The 17815-nt window shown below is 33.1% G+C and overlaps 1 protein-coding gene across 1 annotated transcript; it reads left to right on the top strand.

Annotated features, from left to right (window-relative positions):
- Positions 1–3246: 3246 nt before the first annotated feature.
- LOTGIDRAFT_232830 (hypothetical protein) lies at positions 3247–17187 on the top strand (the record flags this gene model as incomplete). The annotated part of the gene is made up of 14 exons (XM_009058042.1): positions 3247–3337; positions 5311–5361; positions 7946–8059; positions 8494–8526; positions 9165–9256; positions 9903–9968; positions 10364–10400; positions 10970–10998; positions 12122–12143; positions 12787–12900; positions 13385–13548; positions 14080–14160; positions 15148–15306; positions 15914–17187. 14 exons carry the CDS (start codon positions 3247–3249, stop codon positions 16025–16027), a joined length of 1167 nt encoding a protein of 388 aa, XP_009056290.1. The 3' UTR covers positions 16028–17187.
- Between the last annotated feature and the right edge of the window lie 628 nt (positions 17188–17815).

Here is a 17815-nt window from a genome sequence, read left to right as displayed (position 1 = left end):
GAAGTGTGCTATTGGTGAAAAAAAAAAGATTTCAGATTTTCACATCTTAATTATGCCCAAAATGTGTATACATATATACATTGGATTGATTAGTGTGTTATATTCCCTTTTTATTTTCCAAAGTTTAAGACTTAGGCTTCGTAAGGACCCATATTATAGATCTCAAGACATGCAATCTTATAAGTTTTGACCTTTTCCTTGATTTGTAATTTGTCGTGTTTATCGGAAAATTGTTTTGTATATTTGCATGGGAAAATTGTTTTGTATATTTTGTATGAGAAAATTGTTTTGTATATTTTGTATCGTAAAATTGTTTTGTATATTTTGTATCAGAATTTTTTTTTGTATATTTTGTATTGGAAATTGTTTTGTATATCCGGATCAGAAATTGATTTAATTTAAGAAAATGTCCTCAGGGAATCATGGGTAATATTGTAGAATGAGAATATGTTGTCCATTATCTGTTGACAAACAGCCCCACTATCACTGTTCAGAATAAAATATGTGGTGTTGAGTAAGTCTACAATTGAATAAACAGATTGATATAATGTAATTGTTACAGAAGCAAGAACGCATGGATTCCATTTTTCTAGACCTACACAGTTTTTGCTCGTGATCACATGTTTCTATATTGACATAATGAGCCTTCCATTATTTAACAAATAATGGCTTCATGTGCATAAGCATCCAATCTCGAGAAATGTGCCTTTCATGGATCTGAAAGTTTTAACTAAAAAAATCCAGCTATTAATATTTAAACGCCCAAAATATTTACAAACATTACGTAAGGTTTTTAAGTTCGTTATACTTTTTAGAAGCTGTTAGAAAACTGTTGTACGAAATTGGGTAAAATAAACGCCTAATTGTAGAGAAATATGTCTCCTACGTATTCTTACTAATAACTTCAACTAATAATATCATCCATTTAAAAAGCCTAACACCAAAACTAGATCAAACTGCTTAATTAACAATTAGTATATACTCTCTGTTTTTAATTAATCCTTTTAAAACAAATTCAGTTTGATCAAGTAGATAAATAGATATTAATAGCATACTTTAGAAATATTTTCAGGTATAATTTATAACGTTTTTGATAATGAAAACTTTAAAAAAAAAAAGCAGAATACCCCTTTAATGCAAAGTGATGGTTGCCATGGTTACAGATCATTAAACTTGTAAATGTTGATGATGATGTTTGTATGAAAAAGAAATCTATCATATTTAGTACTTGTCTCGTTTGTAGATATTGACAATGGAGAGTTAGTCTCTAATACTGTGAGTTACAAACTATTTTTAGTTCCCTACTGCATGAAGTGATACTGTATGTACCTTCCAAAACCTCCTGCATGGGTGTCATCCTGAATTCACCATCTTTTCCTTCATAGGTCTACTTCCTCACTAAACATCTCATTTCAAGGTACTGTCTGGAAAAGGTCTAAGCTTGTACAAGATTTCTCATTTCCCACGTAGTTCTAGAATTACTGCACTGTCACTTGAAACATTACCACTTTCCCATGTAGTTCTACAATGACTGCACTATATCTAAGGTGGTAAAATCAGCAAGAAACATAGATTTCAGTTTGTAAATAGTGCAAATAGCAGTTATATTTTAAAAGAAAAAGCCATTTGGAATCTCGTTATATACTTAAATTATTAACTCTTCAAAAATGTGAAATAGAGCTTAAAAGTACAGATCTACCATTTTTGGGGGTTGATTTGGATCTTGAATATATGTAAATAGTCTTTAGAAGTACTAGAAATTAGTCATCCTTTTAACATTCAAACGAGATAATTATAGACACACATGGATTTGAAGGCTCAAATTTCGATAGTGAACTATAAACACTATTACTAAGCTAAAAAAATCAAGTTTCTGAGACTAAAGTATGATTGGTCCAAAAAATGCTGCATCTGTCCCTTTAATACAAGACACCATCTTGTAATTGTGTTTTGTTGCTTATGTACATCACAGAAATTTTGTTTGTTCGGAACTCCAATGCTTCTCTGACCATTGGACAACAAATGAACAAGTCAGTTTTCTTGATTCTGCCACAGACATCCTCGTTCCAAAGTCAATTTCACACAGAAAATTACCTCATCACATTCAGAATTTAATGTAGGCAATGAAAAATTATATAGAATATCTTTATATGGTAAAGAGCAAAGCAACGTCTATTTGCCACTGATATGGGTTGAAAACATGTCAAAATTGTTTGGCATATTTATTAAAAGAGCATTTTGTGTCCGTGCCTTGACACTCAACATATCTCTTCCCCTATAAACCTTAATTCCTTTATCGCATGAAATCCTTAAAAACCCTCCTGCACATTTTATTTGATTTGTAAAATTTATGTTATTTCCAAGTGATTATTATTGTTTAAAAAATTTTTGAAGTAATAATTCAGATTTTGACTCTTTGAAGTATTAATTCTGATTTTGATTTTTGAAAGTAATAATTCTGATTAATAATTCTGATTTTGACTTTTTGAAGTAATAATTCCATGAATACAACATACACATATTGCCCTCTGAATTTTAAAATTTTGTACAAGCTGATAAATCTCATGCACTTGATATCAAAATAGATCTATACTTTAAAGATGGGTTCCCTTATTTTCATGAATGAAAATGAAAATGCTAACACTTATATGAATAGAAAGTAGAGGTGTTGTAATGACTTGGAAAAATACCAGTTTGTGTCACATGTCCATAATTAATTAAAAAAAGCAATTAGCTAAATTAGAAGAGAATTACCAGCAGAATTCCAATGAGTGACCGATCAAGAAAGGTCAAAAAGTCATTTTGTTCGTTTATCCAGACTGTAGATACATGGACATTCATGATTGGTTTAAATTCTTAATTATATGCAATAAGAACATAATGATATGAATAAGAATACATGATAATTCATTAGAAACACCATAGTTAGTTTGCTTAATTTTACATTAAAAAAAAAAAAAAAAGGAAACCCATCTTTAAGGATGTTTAACCGTATTGGCACCTAATCACCATTATGTCTGAAAATTCTTTATATATAGAATATTATATAGCTAAAAACTATAATGACATTGGATGAGCAAATTCTTTGTTAACTTATAGACAGAGTCAATCCCCTTGTAGGGCCTACTAGAAATGGTACTTGCCTTTTATTTCAAGAAAAACTATGGACTCATTAAGTTTATTTATCATTTTGAACTTAAGCAGAAAGATGAAGAACTATACGAGGAACCACAAAATAGTTCAGAAATGCCTTTAGTATCATCATTAAAAGCAGCATTATTAGAATTCCAAGCTAGTCGAAGTCATTCACCAACTCGCTTCCAACAGGACTCTACAGGTGATTGTTTGTTTCATGTATCTTCTATTTGTTGTGTTTTCTCCTAAAAATTGTTAAGTAACGCAGGCTTTAGGCTAGCCTCAAGCAAGCCATATTGTTAAAGTTTGATTAAATTGCAATTTTTTTTTCTACTACACTCGCCATGATCTGACGAAATTCTTCTGTAAGTCATGTTCAGTAAATTTGTAATCAAACTGTTCAAAGTGGAGTAAAAATTAAGTTTTATGTTAAACACGGAAAACTTCTGACATATTCAATATCAGTAAATCTATTAATAACAGAGCATTTGATTGGATGAATATTTTATGACCTAGAACAAATGTTGCATCACAGTTTTTTCAGATCATAGACGGCAATTTGATTCAAATGCAGAAAGAACACAGATCTGAATTTTGTTTTCACAGGTGTTCATCTTGTTCTAACATAATCTATTTTAACCTATGGTTTGATAAAATTCATAGATCAGAATGTACAAAAATCATTATGATCTGTGTTTTAATAAACAAGTTGTTTACTGTGATTTAACCACTATACCATTGCTGAAAGGGTTTTCATTAGATAAAGTAAAGATAACATTCAGCAAGGGTTTATTCATCCGCAATAGATTGCTGAGCTCCAAACGAGAGATTTGTGCTTCTGGAAACGTTTTAAAACAGCATTCTCTTTAATTTCAACTTGTAAACTGGGTTTATTATGCATGACATTATATTTGCAGCCCTTTGTATAGTTTCTATACTGATTGCAGTGTTATATATTTCAACTCCCCAACCACAAAAACTGATTGAAAACAGCAGAATGCCCCTTTAAACTTAGATTAAAGCTGGCTTTTCCCTTCAATGAAAACACGGTTGTAATTCTCTAAATAATGCTTAACTGAAATAATACCCAGATATTAAGGAATCCCTTTTTCGTACAACTTCAGTAAGTTAGGCCTACACCTCTACTGTATTGTTGTATCGGTAGAGGGACAATGTAGAATATCTGAAAATGCCTTGATGGATTCATAGCTTTGTATCGATACCAAAAGTTCTGCCAATTTTTGCTTTTGTCATGGTGAAAATATTTCCCAAAACTAGTGTTTCAAAAATGGACAACTCCCATAAAATGTGACCTTTTGAGTCTGGTTTTAACCATGGCAATGTCACTTCACATCAGAGGACTTCAGTGGACTAAAGTTTGTGCTTACTGTTTTGTGGTGATCTTATATTACAAGACAGAAGGGTTGAAATTTATGTATAGAGAGATCAAAGACTAGATAAAGATAAATTAAAAGTTAGATGTAGACATATCAAAATTCAGATATAAAAAGATCAACATTTTGATATAGACATTCAGAGACAAATTAAGAGCAATCGAAATTCAGGTCAAGGCTAAGTATATAGAGAGATAAAAAATCAGATATCAAAGTCCAGTTAAATCTCAGATTACGAGAGATATAAATTCAGATGTATAATCATAGTTTTGATTTAGAGAGATTAAAGTTTAGATATAGAGAGATAAATGTTCAGATGTAGTGAGATTGAAATTCAGATGTAGAGAGAATAAAGGTGTCAGATATAGAGAGATTAAAGTTCAGATGTAGAGAGATTAAAATGTAGATGTTGAAAGGTCATAGTTGAGATATAGAGAGATCAAAATGTAGATATAGAGAGATCAAAGTTTAGATATAGAGAAATGTAAATTCAGATTTAGAGAAATCAAAATTCAGATGTACAGAGATCAATAGTCAAATTTGGAGAAGAAAGATCAAATTTAGATAGATCAAGATTCATATTCAGAGAGATCAAGATTCATATTCAGAGAGATTAAAGTTCAGATTAAGAAAGCTCACAGTAGAGAGGTTATAGTTCAGATGTACTACATTGTGGTTTCTTATCAGTTGCCTTTGAATCTCTTTGGAGGATGCCACCAATGTATTGTATTTACTCAATTTTGCTTGTATAAGTATGGAATATTAATGTCTTTGTTTACAGATCAAGCACCAGATTCTGAAGCAGGTTATTTAAGGCCTGTATATAAGACAGGTAACATAGGTTAAGGACAATTGCTGTGGCTCCTTATATATAGCTTCAATTCTCCAACCTGTAACTCTTTTCAGAATGAGAAAATTCCCAGACCACTAATATAATTTCTTTAAAGGGACATTCCGTTTTTTTTTGGTGGGTCAACAAATTTTTTTGCTCAAATTTGTGAAAATTATACAACAAAATCTAGAGAAATGTGCCCTTTAACATATCTGAAAGTTTTAACTAAAAAAACCCCGCCATTAATTTTTTAACGTCAAAAATATTTAAAAAAAACATTACGTAAGGTTTTTAAGTTTGTTTTGCTTTTTGGAAGTTGTATAATTTACAACGTTTTTGATTATGAATTTACCAAAATGCAGAATGTCCCTTTAACTTTTTTATGTTCAATGTTTGAACACCAACTGTGGCCCCTTTAGCGACAAAACTGTGCAATATATTCATGAATTGCCTATTATGTGGCCATTAAAAGTGACGTCACATTGCATAGCAATACCATCTTTAGATTCAGCTTTTAAAGCTCAGAGCTCAGGATCATATGAAATTATGTCTAAAAGGTTAAGTAGAGAAATTATTCAGTCCATTGGAAGTAAACTAAGCTAACATCCCTGACTTAAACTACAGCGATCTATAATTATTTAATTGCAAGAGATTCTCATTCTGAAAAGGGATACAGGTAACCCTTTCAGCTCTCAAACCAATTTATTATAAGATTATTGTAATATTTGAATAAATATTGAGGTGTTAAGATCAAAATTTTTTTTATTAAAGATCTACAAATTGCCAGATTACTGTATTTCAAACTATTTGAACCTAATAATGTCACTGTTTCTGTGAGTAACTACCATCCATCTTGGCAACAGAATATAAATAAAGTTGAAATAAGAAACATTCAGCTTTGCTAAGGTTTCAAATTAAAATAACACAGTCGGTTAGAACGTTGATTCTTTACATGATGTCATTTGCATGTTTACTTTGAGCAAATGGCCGCTGTAGGTTCAATTCTTGATGATAGTGTGATAGTCAGATGACCTTGAATAAGTCATCTTCACTCATAATTCCAGTCGACCAGCTGTAAATGGGTACGGTTGAAAATGTTTGGCCAAGGACCAGCTGGTACAAAGGATCCTTAACTGTGAACCTAACTTGTTATCCTTGTAAAATATAGTTCTTTCTTTTCTAAATGTCTGGCAACTAGAATTATCTTTCATGCTATTTGATTCCTAATGCTAGGGGCAGAAGAGCGTTATTTTTGACCTGATCATGATGAATCAAAGTGCCAACGAGCAACAAGAAGGGAACTTTTAAGAGTGTATCATATCAGCTGGCATTTTTTTTCCCGTTGATTGTGTGATCGGTGCAAAAAGGCAAAGGCAGCTATTTTTGAACTTCATGTCCGATTGGTTTGAAAATATCAATCACCTGATATAATACACGGGCAAATTTGATTGCCGCCATAAATGATATGCCGAAAATACTAGGCCTAAAATTTCTAAAATCTTTTATGCCAGCGATTCGTATGGATCTAAAACATCGTCGTTGACAATGAGAGGATACACATGCAAATATTTTGAGCGATTTTGAAATTAGCAGCGATCCTGCCATAAAATACAATCGTCTGCCTCTAGCATAATTATCTCGACAATTTCTGCTGCCCTTGCTGTCAATATATAAACAACCAATCCTACTACGTGTGTTAATAGTTAAATTATAGCGTTGTGGGCCATAAATATTGGTGGACATCGAATATGTTTGAAATGGATTGTAACTTCTGTGGCCGTGTGAAAATCAGGCATCTTTCTTCATTATTTCACCCAACTGTAAATGGGTACGGATAATCTGGGAAAGATCAATGCCAAGAGTTTTGGCCAAGGACCAGCTGGTATAAAGGATTCTCAGAAACCTAAGTTGTTATCCTTGTAAATATAGTTCCTTTCTTTTCTTTCTTTCATCCAGCTATATATGGGCAGGGACAATCTGTTAAAAAGGTGCCAAGGACAAAACAGTTGTTGTTATCCTTCTATATTTCTTTCGTGTAAAAATGTTAAATACGTGTTATATAAAATTTGTTATCATATTACAATAATTGAAAAAAATAAAAATTTATTATGTTCGCCTTTTTCATGGTTTGATTTGGATGAATAGTCTTCAGAAGTATCTTAAACTAGGAATTTATTTTCCGATTTCTATATACGTCTTTTGTATGTATGGCAGTGTCTCAAAAAAAAAAGATGGCTTCTCGTTTTAACTTTCAAATGTGAATAATTCTGGACACAGATGGATTTAAAGGGTCTAATTTTGATGGTGTGCTGTGAACACTTTCTGATTGGCTTAGCTAAAAATTCCCATTTCTTAGACTAAATTATGATTGCTGAAAAAAATGGCGCATTTGCCCCTTTAACAAGAAATTTACTGATATTGGAAATACCTAAAAATGACTTAAGGTTTGAAGCTAGCCATCACAGCCAAATATAGGTGCAAAAAAGGAAATGTTATTGTCTGTCTGTAAATTCTGTAGCTGGAATCAAGAAAGAAGTTTCATTTGATACAATGCCATCATAATTATATTTGCTTTCTATTATAGAACCTGAAGCAGGACCACAAAGACCTCCAGCAAGTACACCTGTACAGAGACCACCAAAACCTATACCACCACCTACTGCTGCACCTCTACTACCTGGTCAAAAAATTCCTACAGGTAACCTCTTTTATCACATTGATATCAAAATGAGAGATTTAGTATAGTTATTTATCTTCTTGTTGATAGGTGAAAGAGTTGAGAGCAGACACCAGACCAACTCTTGAAGGTACTGGTTGTGGCATTAGAATTTCTCTTACATTTAGGAGGATACAAAACTTTTGCATTTAAGCAGATGACAACCCAACTTGTTACCATCTGAGCTAATCCACTGACTGAGCTCAATATCAACTGACAATAGTATTGATCTACCTAAACACCTGATGTCATTCTGCTACAAATGGGTTTGTCAGCCTATTTACTTTTAATAAAATTATGATAATGCTTCTACAAAAGTTCTAATAAGAAAAAAACTTCTTTGTGTCCTCTATGGTAACATCCTGAAATTGGACCATAAACAATAACAATTTACAATCAATCCATTATATTTTCAGTAAAGAGCAAAAAAAGCATTCCAAAACCTCCAGGTAAATATGATCCATAAACCATAGATTTGAATTCCATGTTTTGCTTATCTCCTAGTAGGGCTGGGCGATATAGGTTCAAGTTGATATCATGATATTAAGCATTAATATATCACGATATGGGTATATATTGCAATATTTTTGAAGTTTGTTTTTGAATGGTTTTTGAAACAAAATTATGATCTAGAAATTTTGTATGTAACATAAAACAATAAATATCTCTAAAAACACCCCAGTCTTGAATATCATGAAAAAAAACATCTGTTTCAAATATTAAGTTACTTGTTAATTTGTAGATGATCTTATCTGGACAAAAATTTTACTATATATCATGATAATTACTATATATCACGATATTGTGATATTTCGGTATTTTTTAATCCAGCAATATTATTAACAATATAAATTCCTATACCGGTAATTATCGTGATACCAGTATATCGCCCAGCTCTATCTCCTAGTATTTATGTTCCTTCAGTATCCCACAAAGTTTATGATGCTTAATAAGTATGTCAATGATTCAGAATGATAGATTCAGTCTTAACTGAATTCAGGTGAACATTTTGTCCAGTGTAATGAAAGACATCAACATTTTAATAAACGAAAGTGTCTAACATTTTGTAACAAATTTTAAAATATAGTAGTTGATGAATATTATGAAGATCCTGATAAACAAACACAAAGTAAACCAAGACGTGCCCCTCCACCTCCACCACCAGATTCTCCAGATTTTGTGAGTACCACTCTATTAACTAGTCACACACCACTCTATTAACTAGTCACACACCACTCTATTAACTAGTCACACTCCACTCTATTAACTAGTCACACACCACTCTATTAACTAGTCACACACCACTCTATTAACTAGTCATACCCCACTCTATTAACTAGTCACACACCACTCTATTAACTAGTCACACACAACTCTATTAACTAGTCACACCCCACTCTATTAACTAGTCATACCCCACTCTATTAACTAGTCACACGCCACTCTATTAACAAGTCACACACCACTCTATTAACTAGTCACACACCACTCCATTAACTAGTCACACACAACTCTATTAACTAGTCACACACCACTCTATTAACTAGTCACACACAACTCTATTAACTAGTCACACACCACTCTATTAACTAGTCACACCCCACTCTATTAAAGGGATAGAAGTGCCATTTTTTTAACCAATCGTACTTTAGTCTCAGGAACAGGTATTATTTAGCTAAGCCAATCAGTAGTAATGTTCACAGCTCACTATCGAAATTTGAGCCTTCAAATCCATGTGTGTCAAGAATTTTCTGCATGAATGTTAAAAAGATGAGTTGTCTTTTGCAGACACTACCATATATAGATAAGACATCTTTTATTTCAGGTTGAACAAGAGTACTTAAATTTGGATCAAATTGAAGCTGATAGGAAAAGAAGAAGTTCAATACCAGTAAGTTTACATTCGATATTTTTGCGGAAAAACTAGGAAAATAATAATGTATAAATTTCTTTTGTCAGACGTCAATTTTGGTTATTGTGAAAAACATTGTGAAAAATGTGTCAATGCAGAAATTGTCATGGATCATATTCAAAATTAATAGTGCATTTTTTGATTACAGGGTGAAATACTTGATGACCATATTTAATTGTATCCTACATACATGGTTGGCACCCCCAATTGGCACGTATTTGGCCCAAAATATGTACGAATATGTCCGAATGTACCAAATCAATTCCATTCAAAAATCTTCACCTGAGAACCCACTTGGACACATCATGAGAGTCTTGCTACAATGACACCTCCACAGAGGTGTTTTTTAACATAACTTATTTCTTTATTTACAGAAAATAAATCCTCCACCAATACCAGCAAGTGATGATGGTGAGTTTTTCCCCTTTGATATTTTTGAAGATTGAAGCAATTGTGCGAAAGTGTTTCTTACAGAACTTCCATTGAATGGAGTTGACTGACTCAAAAGAACGCTTCCATTAGTTTAAAGGGATTGTAAATTAAGTGTTTGATGACGTCACTATTCACGAAGGGCCTTCTGTGATAAACCAATTTTGCAATAACTGACGTTTTCAAACACTTAGTTTTCATAGAAATGCAGGAACCACAGAAGTCTGATTGCAAATTGGAATGATGTAAATTGATGCTATCAGTGTCCCAGATACACATACAAAATTTAGAAAACCTTTTTACAGTCTCTTTAACAGGCCAGAGGATTTTGTAAGAATTGAGAATATTTGCAGATTGGTTTTCCTAATCACACACTGTTTCACTCCTATTTTCGAATCATGATTTGTCATTCTGTCCCATTTCGAATGATTTAAGGCATGTCATGTACGAGCCTTATTTCACACCATTCTCATCAATTTGGTGGGTTTACAGATGGTTGTGTGGATAGGCATAGGTCATTGTCTGTGTAATTTATAATTTCTCTATTGTAGGTTATATCAAATATAACCCAAATAATCAAGTAAGTATTATATTATGTTTTATGGTATTTTGTTATTATACTCCAACATTACAATGTGGTTGTATATTGTCGTTGCCCCTGTCCATCTGTCCGTCCGTCCACAATTAGCTTGTGAACGCAATAGAGACAACAGTTTTTATCTGATTTGAATGAAATTTGGAAATTTCTATTCATGATATCTTAGACAAATTCGAAATTGACCATCTTTTGATGAATGTTTTTTTTAGTTATTGCCCTTGACTTGTGAAAAACACGTCAAAATTTGGTTGTGAATACAATAGAGACTACAGTTTTCATCCAATTTAAATGAAATTTGGTGTGAATATTTATAATGATGTGATCTTGAATAGGTTTGAATTTGGCTATCTTTCGATGATTGGTTTTTGAGTTATTGCCCTTGACGCGTCAAAATTTGTTTGTGAACACAATGGAGACCACGATTTTCATCCAATTTAAATGAAATTTGGTGTGATCAATCATAATGATGAGATCTTAGACAAATTCGAAGTTGATGATCTTTCGATGAAAGTTTTTGAGTTATTGCCCTTGATTTATGAAAAATGCGTCAAAATTTGTTTGTGAACACAATAGACAGAACAGTTTTCATCTGATTTAAATGAAATTTTGTATGATCATTTATAATGATGAGATATTAATCCAAACATTTTTCGATTAACGGAATTTGAGTTATTGCCCTTGACTGAGTAGACGCATCAAAATTTGTTGACGATAGAGGTAACAGTTAATGTCAGAATTTTATTAGATAATGTGTGTTTGTTTAAATCAACAAAATCTTGCACAAATTAGATTTTTGGTATGATTTGTTACAGATAGGTGACTGCCCTTGATATACTGAAAATGTATCAGGAAAGTGGGCGTATCTTGATAGGCAACCACTTGTAGTTTGTACGGATCCATTAAACCCTTATTTGGGTGGAAAAAAGCGAGCCACCTTGTTATGAATAATTGACAACAAAAATTTTTGTTCCCCTTTTGGTGTTTACGCATCCGTAAACTTGTGCGTCGTGAATATGTATAGTACAGATTTGTACATGCACTTTTGATACATTAAAGGTTGATCTAGTTTGTGCATACTGTCACTTTAATATTGTTTATTTTTCAGGATGTTTATATAGATCCAGATGGTAAGTAATTATATATTTCTGGTGGCGAGTGAACTGTAAAAACTAAAACTGAAATGTCAAGGGTATTAGTAATTTGACTGGAATGAATATCCACTGCACAATTTCCTTGTTTTATGAACTTTATCTGGTTATATCTTTGATAAAGAAAAAACAGTCGGATTTTCAAAATTAGCTCGCTGAATTATTTTTCATTGTTTTTAGCTGAACAAAATGCAGAAGAGCTGCATGTAAGACACCAATTTAAACCGATAGCTCAGTAAAGCTTAGCGCAGACGTCACATTTTTGTCCGTTGAAAACAAAAAACATTGTTATATGTTCATTTTTCATTGGCCGCACACTATGGACAATGTTCATTTTTCTCAGCATTGTCACATGAATTTGTCTGACGTGACCACAAGATTCAAATATTATTTCATGCGATGAGATATTACATGTACATGTTCATTGGTTGATGACGGAAAATGTTTATATTCCACGCACTCGACAGACTTGAAACATTTGTTCGGACTTCAAAGAATCTTAAGCAGAAAAAAGTCTGTTGTGTGCATTGGGCTTAAGTAGCAAATTGGATCATTGTCTGAAACTGACCTTTGTCATTAAGTTCATAATTGGAAACTTACCACTTAAGATTACTTTTCTTAGAAGATGAGGCAAAACCAACATTTCATAATGGCAATAGACCTCCATTACCAAGCATCCCTACAGCTAAAGAGACAAAGAGTGCAGGTCGTAAGACCTTTTTACCACCAGTCCCAAGTAAGTCACAACTTATTTAAAAAATATATTTAATAGCCCTGTCACACAGGAGTACAACTACTTGTGATCTTACAGCGACCAAAAATATACTTGGTCGGCAGGAAACATGAAGAAAACGCTAGTTCTATATCAGTCACACTCAAGGGCTATATATATATATAATTTCTGACACTTCCTGCATGCTAATACCACTCTAAATGACCTTAACACGCTTTGAGTTCATTTTTCCACCATTTATGTTCCACATGCATGTCTGTATTAAATTCTATGGGTTGGTGCATTTTACTTTTATTGTGATCATGGAGATGTTATGATGGATGTTATGTTACACTCCATGGCAATCTCAACAGCGATTATTGGCAAGAATAGCTCTCACTGTAAGATATCTGACACTTCCTGCACACTAACACCACACTTATGACAACCTTAACATACTCTGAGCTAATTTTCCTTCTTCTTAACTGTCTACATTTTTTCAAAACAGTTTCAGCATCTTCATCCAGAAAAAAATCTCAGCCAGACACACCAACCAGGAAGACTTCTCAGACAGACACACAAACCAGGAAGACTTCTCAGACAGACACACCAACCAGGAAAACTTCTCAGCCAGACACACCAACCGTGAAGATTTCACAGCCTGATCAAGGGGTAATTAGTTAAACCCTTTCAACCCTAGCAGTCACTCTGATGGCCACATTATTACATTATATAAGCCCCTACGTTCCATGAATTAGTTGTTACTATGTGATGTCACATAACATTTTGTCATTTTCTTAAAGTCGTTGCTTAAGGCTTCAACCACAAGTTTATCAGGTTGCCGACAGGATTTATTTTTTATTGTTTTATCGCATCATCCAATCAGATTCATTTTCATTTCAATTGCATGATCTGCAAATGATGATTGACATAATTGAAAACGACTTTAAGAAAATGACATAATGTTATGTAATGATTTTTTAAACTCCTAGTGTGCAATCAGAAGGTCAGTGAAACGTATGACAAAACTGTAGTCGGCGACAAGAATGGCTGACTAAGACCCTTAAACACAGCATGGAAAGGGAAACTGCGCTCAAAAATAGGTTGGTACTATTCCAACCTATTCTGAGATCGAAATTCGTATTTGTTAATTAAGTTGCCAGCCCATGAATCTTACAGAAAGTGAATGTGTTTTTCTTCTAGGATAGAATGGGTATTTTTGAATGGTATCATAATGATTTAGAAAGAGCTATAGCAGAAAGTAGACTGAAAAATTATAAACATGTAAATATCATATTACTGTATTTAATGTAACAAAAAAAAAACCACAAAGGAATATAATTATGATATAACACACTTCTTTAATAATAACAATTTACATGTGCCGTCATCAGATGAAATGAAGAAAAGGGAGTAACCATGAGAATATAAGCAAAAGGGAAGACATAAGACAAAACAACAATGAAGATAATTTTGCTTCATTTTACTATATATTCTTAAGTTTACCCCATCTTCTTCATTCCATCTGATGACAACATGTCTAGATTGTGTTATAAAAGGAGTGTGTTATACCATAATATATTCCTATGTGTTTTGTGTTATATGTGCTCACAGCTTCTAAATGCCGTTCAAATATTTATTGAACTTAAATAGTAAGGGAAAAAAACGCTGATAGTCGTTCTAGAGCAGAGGACCATAAGCCAAGGGAAGGCTACTCTGATGTTCTTTCTTCCATGTACATCAGGGTACATTTTGATATATATCAATTAGTACCTTGGGTACAAATTGATGTTCCCTTGTTTTAGAAAGACTCTGTCAGCAAAAGAAAAACAGTCATAAAAATGCAATTTTAATAATTGGATCAGGTGTGCATTGTATATCACATACTTACCATATGATGACAGTGGTAATAATCTCATAAAATATGACAGGAAAGGTTTATGTATGATCAAGCCATTTATGTCCAGAGATAATTTTTTATACGCCCACATGAAATGTGGAGCGTATATTGTCGTCACCCATGGCAGTCCGTCGGTCTAGTTTTTTAGCCTGTAAACACACTAGAAGGCCCAATTCTTGACAGATTTTGACGAAACTTGGTAATATTATATAGTATCGCCCCAAAAAGTCCAAAAGAAGTGTAAGACTGGAGGTTGAATATTTGGTGATTGTTACTGTTCTGCTAAATATTTTTATTCAAAATCAAAGCTTCCAGTGGACGTATATAACTTTGCCTGGCAAGCTATCTTTAGTAATTTTGTTGAATATTAGGATGGTATGTTCCTGGTTCGTAAGAGTTTAAAAGGTGGACAAGTTCATCCATATACATTAATGGTATTTTATAATGCAAAAGTCTTTAATTTTCCTGTGAGAAAACGAGATTCTGATGGTAAATTTGCTTTAGGTAAAAAGGACTCTCCAGATGACGTAGTAAGTTATATTATTAGTATTTTGGCAGTATATTTTCGATCTTGCCATCTGTACACCTTAAGCCTATGCTTACTGTACGAGTACATGTGTCTGTACAGGTTTTCCTTTATATGTACCAATACCAATCAAGTAATTATTACTTTTAATTAGGAAACTTACCACCTCTCAGAGCAATAAAGGAAAAATTGATAATAAAAAGATCAACTCAGATCATGGACCTTCCTCCGAGGTTGCTTTGTCTGTTCTTCGGGAAAAAATAGGTGGAGTACCCAGTCCTATTTCCCTTTTGTTTAAGCTGGAAATCTTTTTTGTATGATGATCTGTACAGCATGATTCAAGCCATACTGCCAGTTTGATTTCTTGAATAAGCACCATTCTGTTCTTCGGGAGAAAGTAGGTGGAGTACCCAGTCCTAATGAGTTATTTCCCTTTTGTTTAAGCTGGAAATCTTTTTTTGTATGACGATATGTACAGCATGACTCAAGCAATACTGCTTGTTGGATTTCTTGAGTAAGCACCAATGACATGACTGGTACTGGCACCATGGCACTCATAGCATGACATTCCTCTATGCAATTTCAATTCCTTTTTTTTTTATATTTTCAAGGCATTTGACACAGTAGATGCCTTAATCCAGAATCACCAAAAAGTGAACATGATTCTTCAAGGTACTAAAGGACAAGGCTTGACTGCCAAATTAACCAAACCATTACCCAAATAAATCTCATCTGTGATGTCTACATCAAATACCCAAACTTTCTTACATGGTTTGTACCTTCTTGGTCTTTCTGTTCATCATTAGTAGTATGGGACCAGTACATAGGAATGGTTTTTTGACAGTGGCTGCCAATCATAGTTGTCAGGCGTATCCAATGGCTATTTGACAGTGGCTGCCAATCATAGTTGCCAGGCGTATCCAATGGTTACTTGACATGGTTTGTTCCTTCTTGGTCTTTCTGTTCATCATTAGTAGTATGGAACCAGTACGTAGGAATGGTTTTTTGACAGTGGCTGCCAATCATAGTTGTCAGGCGTATCCACTGGCTATTTGACAGTGGCTGCCAATCATAGTTGCCAGGTGTATCCAATGGTTACAGCTAACATGTTTAAAATTTGTATAGCAGTGTATTGAGAGAGGCAATTTGATTACAACAATGGTTTATGGCAGATTCAAATATTGTTTTATATTTTATTTTGTCTCGCTATAAAAAATGTATAATTGTATATTCAAAAACATAGTCCTTGTGCCAAAATATATTTTGCTGAAGTTAAAATTAACATCATTATGTTATATATTTGTAAACTTAGCTAATTCAGATTTATACTACATGACACGATTTGATTGGTTAATAACAATGTCATCAGAACGGGACAGTGGTAGAATACTTTTAAGATCACAATGCAGAGGCTAAAAAACAGAAAATTAAAAGAAAAGAATTCTAATTTAATTTGAATTAGATAGAGCCCTTTGTACAGCATCACAATTTTTGAAACTTTTTATTAGAGGTTTGATCATCATTATTTTTGTTTGTCTTCAAGACATTGTCTTATAGCTTCCACGTGCACAAAATCTCTAGAAAATGTGTTAAAGTGTCCCAGTTTACACTAAAGGGCTAGAAAATCCTTGATTTGAAAACTATTCTTGATACAAATTATAAAGCATAGAACACCCAGACTGTATGATAATGACCTAGTAATTTATTTGGAATTCATATTTTTCTATTATTTTCTTCTATTTTATTATTATTTTAGAACAAATTTTATTTGCATGTTAAAGGGACAGATGCGCCATTTTTTTAGACCAATCATACTTTAGTCTCATAATTTCGACATCACTGTCTGTTTCATTTGCCATTTAAAGGGATAGATGGGCCATTTTTTAGTCTTAAATATATGTAAATAGTCTTCAGAAGTACTAGAAATGTACAAAAATCACATAATTCCTTTAAAATTCCTTCAAAATAGGAATTTTACTCACTATCTTGACAAGTCGTCATTTTAACATTCAAGTGCTGATAATTCTGGACACACATGGATTTAAAGGCTCAAATTTCAACGGTGAGCTGTAAACACTATTACTGATTAGCTCAGCTAAAGGAAATCCAGTTTCTGAGACTAAAGTATAATTGGTAAAATAAATGGTCTACCTGTCCCTTTAACAACAGGTTAAGTTTCTGATAACATTCTATGTATTCAAACCAGGGGCGCAGATCACTTTTTCAAATGGGGGTAGACCGTATGTGTGCCCCTTCGTAACGACGCTTCTGTGAGTGGAGATGGATCCCAAAACGAACGAATGGTCTTCCTGTCACTTGACCATAAATTGTTTGCAAAATTTCGTCACTTTGATGTCCTCAGATGCCAAATTGTGCCTATTTTACGTCCATTACAGACACTCTACTCAACCAAGCTTGACCATTTGTGGGGAGTGTGGGGGACAGGTTTTCTGATGTCCCCCTTGTGATCTGCGCCCATGATTCAAACCAGTGATCAGATTATATTTCTAACA

This window comes from Lottia gigantea (genome assembly GCF_000327385.1).
Source record: "Lottia gigantea unplaced genomic scaffold LOTGIsca_32, whole genome shotgun sequence".
Lineage (NCBI taxonomy): Eukaryota > Metazoa > Mollusca > Gastropoda > Lottiidae > Lottia > Lottia gigantea.
This window is presented reverse-complemented; position numbering and strand designations above follow the sequence as displayed.